At 61.4% G+C, this 7,020-nt stretch overlaps 1 protein-coding gene across 1 annotated transcript in view; it reads left to right on the plus strand.

The window, feature by feature from the left end:
* Positions 1 to 7,020, plus strand: part of ADAMTS8 (ADAM metallopeptidase with thrombospondin type 1 motif 8) — a 32,211-nt gene that overhangs the window by 12,970 nt on the left and 12,221 nt on the right. The window contains exons 6-8 of the mRNA XM_006150649.2: positions 3,844 to 4,083; positions 5,044 to 5,179; positions 5,778 to 5,945. Coding sequence (XP_006150711.1) covers positions 3,844 to 4,083; positions 5,044 to 5,179; positions 5,778 to 5,945 — 544 coding nt within the window. The remainder of the gene's footprint in view (positions 1 to 3,843; positions 4,084 to 5,043; positions 5,180 to 5,777; positions 5,946 to 7,020) is intronic.

The following is a 7,020-nucleotide window of genomic DNA, read 5'->3' on the forward strand; positions in this document are numbered from 1 at the left end:
AGTGTTTCCCAGAGGAAACGTCCGCACGCCCAGCAGTTGGCACGCTGCCGCCCGGGGCTGGGGTGCACATGCGTGGTGAGGGCCGCTGGCTGGCCGCGTGCTTTGGCCTGGCTGTAGTTCTCATTTCAGCAGCAAAGACGGTGCAGGCGGTGCAGGACTCGGGGCGTGGGCCATGCAGGGAGCACCCCGGAGCGCATTTCCTATTTCTCTGCACACTCGCCCTCTCCCCAGGCCACGTTTCCCTTTCTCTGTTACCCTCAGTCAACCATGGCCTGAAAATGGGTGCACAGCACACAATATGGTACTTAGAGACCACACCACGTAACTCTTCTCGTAGGATATTCTTGGAATTGTTCTATTTGCTCAGTAGCTGTCGTTCTTACTCTTACCGTGCCTGACTCTCGAGCTAGTGCGGCGCGGGTAGGCGTGCAAGCGGAGGAGGAAACAAGCTGCGTGCAGCGTTCAGTGCCATCCGCGGGTTCAGGCATCTGCCGGGATCTTAGAAGGTATCCCCAGGGATCAGGAGGGACCACTGTACCTTGATCTCTTCACCAGAGAATAGAAGCGGTTACACCCAAGTCCTAGCCTCATCTCAATGCTATAACAAAGTGCAGACAGCACCTGGCCCGGTGCCTGGCACACAGTTGGTGGCCAGGAGAGCCTAGCTGCAACGAGTGCCTTCCGTGGCAGGAACCACCTGCTGGAGTGTGGACATGCCATGGGAGTCCAGCTTTTAGGGTTGCTGTCCCAGCCCTTCTTTCTGGGCTCAGCCGGTCTACGATGGATCCTTGGGGCTCTGTGCAAGCGTGTGCTTTGGAGAGGTGACGTCGCCCTTTGCTGTGTGAAGAACAAGGAGAGAGGCGGGCCTCCACATGGGTCCCTTTCCATGGTCCCTTGCTTCTTCCTCCTTTCTTGCACGATCTCAAGACTCCCCAGCAGTGCCCGGCCCTAGACAGACACTGGGAAGGAGGAAGGGCACCAGGTGCACAGGGCAGAGAACGCCTCCACCGTCTTCCTCTCCCGGCCTTGCCAGGCAGCGCTGAAGGAGAGCCATGGGGCTGTGCGTGCAGAGCGAGGGGCAGTGCAGCCGTGACCTTGTGGGCAGGCCAGGGAGCTTCCAGAAGAGTCTGCCCAGGTCCAGGCTTCCCAGACTCCCCTCGCCCCCACGTTGACATTGACTCCTTGGGAGCTCTGGAAGAGGATGTCCTTGTTTCTATAGCAAAGATTCTGCGAATCTCCCTCTTTCCCAGGTCCTAGGGGGCATCAGCAGAGGAGATTCCCTGAAAAATGCCTCCTTTCCCTGATGAGAAGTGGGGGGCATGAGGTCCCCAAGTCATTCAAGAGCAGGGTGTCTGGCTCCCCAGGCAGGCTGGCCACAGGCTCCCACCTACCTGACGAGGTGTCTGCAGGTGACCTGTGTGGAGCTGGCCCGAGGGCGAGATGTCACTCATTCTTCTCCAAACACCTGCCTTTGCGGGTGAGCAGGGCAGTAGAAACAGACGTCAGGGAGTGCACAAGCCCTTTGACCTCTTCCTTAACCGGCTCCAGGCCTGTCCCCACCCCATGGGGCTCTAGGTCAGGCTGTTCTTGGGGCCCAGGGCACTGGTGAAGATCGGAGGCTCAGGGACTGAGACACACCTCACCCCGGTACAGTGGTCCAGCACCCTGGGGAACTGCGAGATGCTGGGGATGGCAGGCATCCTTGCTGTTGTTTGTCAGAATTGCTGACGGGAGAGGACCAGTGAGTGGGCTGGCCAGGCCCCCAGAGGGAGGTCACCGGGTCAGGATCAGGGATGTTGAGGGTGCATTGGCTGCAGCACCCGTGCAGCCCTCTTGCAGTGCAAGCCCTCTTCGGAGATGGTTGGCAGCCAGGCCGTCTGGAGGTCCTCGAGCCCACCCACTGCCTTAGAGCTCCTGGCTTTCGGGCCTGCTCGGCCTGGCCTCTGGGCAGTGTCTGGAGAAGACGGTTATGTGGACACCCTGAACTGCAGAGCAAGGTCCCTGGACACCTTAGTGCGAAAGTCCCTTCTGCCCCGTACCTCGGGTCTCCGAGGACGGTGCGACCACCACGTCGTCCCTCACTCAGCCCAGCCTCACCTGCCGGCTCGGACTGTTCCAGACCCCCAGTCTCCCCCGTGGAGCTGCGCTGTCTTGGCAGCAAGGAAGGGCTTGGCCTCACACCTTCTTGGTGCGACCTCACCGTCCCGCTTCTCGGATGGTGGAATTGGGACTCTGGGAGGAAATCTAGGGAGTCCGTTGCAGGTTGCTTCAGAAGACATCCTAGGGGCTGGCGCCTGGCCCGTCAGATCCTGGCTTTTCCTAGAGACGCTGGGAGACTTTCTGCTCCCTCCGAGCAGGGGAGACCCAGCCAGAAGTCGGCCTCAGTGAGTCCCCATTCCTCCGCACTCACCCGGTTGCATAATGACGGGACTGCTCTTTCCCCTCAGGAATCCAGCTCCAGGAGTAAGGGCCAAGTTTCAGCCCTGCTGATAAGATGTTTACATCAGCCTAAACATAGCTGGAGTGCCTGACACGCCAGCAACCTGCCAAGCCCTGCTTGTAGAGCGGACAAACACCTGGCTCGTGGCCTGCGAGGTGGACAGACAGATCCCATTCACAAGTAATGGGATGCGTCTGGAACTCCCACATGTGGCCTCCCATGGTGGAATGTCCCTCTCCAGCCTTCCCCCTCCTGCTCTCTCCTTCCAGACCACAGGAAAGGGAGCGAGGGGCTCACGGCAGCAGCCCAGCTGGCCACGCTCTGGGCTCAAGGCACGCCTGCCTCTGCCCCCTGTCTCCTCTCCTGCAAAACAACCCTGAGGGCGGCTTCAGGAGGGCCTGCAGTAGGAGAGTGTGCTCCCAGCTGGCCTCCTCCCCAGCCTTGGAATCCAGCAGGGAGCAGCTGGCAGCCCCGGGACAGGACAGAGGCCAAGCAGTGACGCAGGCTCCTTCAGCTGGCTGGGGCGGGACGCAGCAGGTGGGGTTCCACGCACGTGGGTCTCATTAGGCCACTGGATGCGTCTGAGCCCCAAGCAAAGAATGAAGCCCTTCAGGGCTGTCCAGGCAGCAGCCGGGTAGCCGTACGCCGGGAACTTCATTCAAAGAGTGTAGGTCAGAGTAGCATGATGGCAGACATCAGCTTCGAGAGCTGTTTACCGTGTGAGCCTCCACTCCCTGGAGAAGCGGGGTTGCAGCACCTGCTTCACGGGCCACTGGGAGGATTTAAGGAGTGGCGTGTGCAAAGGCCAGCCAGGCCCCGTGTGCAGTAGCCATTCTAAGGAGTGGGTATTAAAGCAGAGCATTCAGGGGTAAGGATCCCTTCCTAAAGAATAGAGGCTGCCCCAGCAGACCTCAGGAGGCTGCTCGCTGGCCTCCAAGGGAAGTCTGAACTCTGAACTCTCAGGTGGTCACTCCTGGGCTGAGGCCAGGGAGGGTGGGTGCTGTCAGGAGCTAGGCATCACGATCTGGTGGGATAAGCGAGAAAGTCCAACAGAACGCTCTGTCGGCGCTCTCCTGTACACCAGCCACGTCTGGCCAGCGATGCCAGAAACGGGGCCGGTGTGGCTGGGGACTGTCCTTGGATCCTACCTAGCTTTAAGTAATTTAGGGCTCGGTAGCTGCAGGTGGTCAGGGCCCACACAGCCAGGCGGGCCTGGGTGCAGATGCGTAAGATAAGCGAGAATAGAACCGAGGCTGTGAGTCTGGCGTGACCCTCTATCAGCGCTCAGCCCAGAGCTGGTAAATGCCCCTGGCAGAGGGCATTGGCAGAGGCGGTCCCAGCGGGCAGCCACGGGGCAGTGAGACTTGACCCTCCCCTCTGCCTGCATCCCCTCCTTCCGGCAGAACCACATGCTGACGCTGATGTCAGTGGCTGCCCGCATCTACAAGCACCCCAGCATCGGGAACGCCATCTCACTGATCGTGGTGAAGGTGCTGATCGTGGAGGACGAGAAGTGGGGCCCCGAGGTGTCGGACAATGGCGGGCTGACCCTGCGCAACTTCTGCAGCTGGCAGCGGCGTTTCAACCAGCCCAGCGACCGCCACCCAGAGCACTACGACACGGCTATCCTGCTCACCAGACAGGTCTCGGTGGCTCCAGAAGCCGGGGGTGGGATGGGCAGATCAGACCACACATGGGAGCCGGCTCCCTGCTGGCCCCAGCTGGACGCCAGAGCCGCCCAGGGGACGATGAGAGGCTAGAAGATTCTCGAGGGGAGGAGGAGCATCTCAGAAGGGCTGTTTCCAGACGTTTGTGACCAGCTGTGTGCTGACGTCATGGCAAGGGGAAACAGGCTCGAGCCGCCCAGGGAGAGACCAGTCTGGGTTGGACAAGAGAGCACGCTGGGAGTCACCCAAGGAGCAGGCCCCAGGGGCCCCTCGAGGCTCCACACCTCAGGGCTACCCACCTGTCTAACCTCAACACATCCTGAGGGCAGGAGAGAGTGAAGACAGGTCCCAGGCCCTGCCCACTCGCGCTCCCAGCAGCCTCACTAGACCAGCAATGGAGCGTCCCCGTCTTCAACCTGGGGACACAGTGGCGTGGAGTGGCTCGCTGCTCTCTTGCTGCGCAGCAGCCGGGCTGTGATTGGGCCCTAGCAGTCTCTCTGAAGGGCTGTGCTGTGAACTAGGCCTCGAGCTCGCTGCCAGCACAGCACGCTGCAGAGCAGCGTCCTCACGTGGTGGCCCAGGATATGATGGGGCCCCCAACAGGGCCTTCACAGTACCATCCGCTCCCAGGCTCAGCTGGCTTGGGCATGTACATGCCCAGTGTGCTCATGGAGGCCCCAGGATGCGAACCCAGGACCTTCCCATGTGGCCCAGTTGCATTACCACTGCCTCACTACCCGGCCCCCATTTGTGTTTAACCAAAGTAAATTTCCCCGGTCACTCTGTACGTGAGGAAGGCAGAATGGGTGAGCTGGCTTGACCACGCCCAAGACAGAACAAGTGGTGGTGAAATGCCACCCGCACGCTGGTGCGGCCTCCCACCCTGTGCCCGCCGTCCTCTCCCCGGCACTGACGCGCGCTCTCTCCGCCAAGCAGAACTTCTGTGGGAAGGAGGGGCAGTGCGATACCCTGGGCGTGGCCGACGTTGGCACCATCTGCGACCCCAACCAGAGCTGCTCTGTGATTGAGGACGAGGGGCTGCAGGCGGCCTACACACTGGCCCACGAGCTCGGTGAGACCTGCCAGCCCAAAGCCCACTTCTCCGCATCACGGGCGTGGTCCCTCCAGACTCAGGGTCGTGCAGATCCGAGGGACCTGCAGCCCTCGTAGGGGCCACTCCCCCTGGGAACTGACAGAGCCAGACTGGCCTCTCAGGGATACGTGAATACGCATGTAGAGGTCTGGCTCCATAACTCCGCTCCCACCCTGGGCACACGGCCCAGACCGAGGCCGTGTCCCGGCGTCCTGGTGTCCCGGCCCAGCATCAGGGTCACTGGAGACTGCCAACACAGGAGGCGGGCACTCTGGGAGGGCGTGATGCTTCTCGCGAGCCCAGCAGGAAGGGTGTGGGGGAAGGTGAGCCGCAGAGTCCCAGACCTGATGGGGGTCACTGTATCCATGTCACTCCGTGTCAGTCCTCTTCCTGGAAGAGGAAGCCCAGGTAGGCCCCAAAACAAGAACTCCAGAGTCAGTGACTGGCTGTTCAGAGGAGCAGGTGGCTGTTAGTCCCGCAGACACCAACCTCTGCCCCAGGCAGGGGAGTAGTCGGGCAGGATGGGCCGCCAGAAGGGCAGGGGCAGGCGGAGTGGACCGGGCTCTCTACTCCCCAGGGCACGTCCTCAGCATGCCCCACGATGACTCCAAGCCCTGTACGCGGCTCTTCGGGCCCTTGGACAAGCACCACGTGATGGCGCCTCTGTTCGTCCACCTCAACAAGACACTGCCCTGGTCGCCCTGCAGTGCCATGTACCTCACAGAGCTCCTGGACGGCGGGCACGGTAGGCACCAGGCCTGTGCTGCAGTGCTTGGACCACCCTCCCAAAGCCTAGCCTGCCCTGCCCTGCCCTGCCCTGCCCTGCCCTGCCCTGCCCTGCCTTGCCTGAGCTCAGGGCTGTCCAGGTTCTAGGCTAACTTAGATCTGCGGGGCACAGAGCAGGTGGGTTAGTCTGAGAATGTCGGCTGAGGAGGTGAGGGAGACAGTCTGTAGTGCAGGAGGGAGGAGAACACTCCAGGCTGAGTGGTGGTCACAGCCAGCCCCGGATGGCCAGGAGACCGAGTGCGTGTTAAGACCAGGAGGGGGTGAGGAAGGCCGTGGCCAGAGCAGTCTGAATGGTCGAGTAAAGCAACGAAGCCCTGTAGTCCTGGTTCCCCAAACTCGGGGAGACGGGACATGAGGTGCCAACACAACAGGCTGCCCGAGCCCCGCGGCTCCGCTTGTGTGCCGTTTTATGAGCATGCTCAGGGCCAGCTCTACGGCCCGGTAGATTAGGCAGTAGGATCCCACAGGCAACTGCAAGCTTAGACTCCTGGGGCTTGAGAAACACGCCAAGCTCCTGTAGGTGTGTGCCCCAAATCCCGAAAGGGGGGCAAGTTGGAGCAGGAGGAAGTGTGGTGTGACCATGCTCCGTGGTCTCCCTTTCTGGCGAGCACACACACCCTCTCGCAAACACACTTACACCCACTCGTACTGTGATGTGGCTTGCCCCGACGGCTCACCGGCTTCGCCAGCTGCACATGGATTATTAGGGGTGTATAGCCTGGGTGCTCTGGACAGCAAGAGTCACCTGGAAATCTTTGCTGATTAGGTAAGCATGGCGTAGAAGCCAGAGCATTAACGGCTCCTGAGTTGAGGGCCAGAAACTGTTGCCTATGCTTTTGGCCAGCCTGGAGGAAGGCAAGTGCAGCTTAGAGGCCGTGCGTGGCTGGGGAGGGTGCCCTGGCCTGCTCCGATCCTCTGCTCGCCCTCCCCAGGGGACTGCCTCCTGGATGCGCCCTCCTCGGCCCTGCCCCTCCCCACAGACCTCCCGGGCCGCTGGGCCCTGTACGAGCTGGACCAGCAGTGCAAGCACAGCT

The sequence above is a fragment of the Tupaia chinensis genome, unplaced genomic scaffold (genome assembly GCF_000334495.1).
Source record: "Tupaia chinensis unplaced genomic scaffold, TupChi_1.0 Scaffold000292_1, whole genome shotgun sequence".
Lineage (NCBI taxonomy): Eukaryota > Metazoa > Chordata > Mammalia > Scandentia > Tupaiidae > Tupaia > Tupaia belangeri.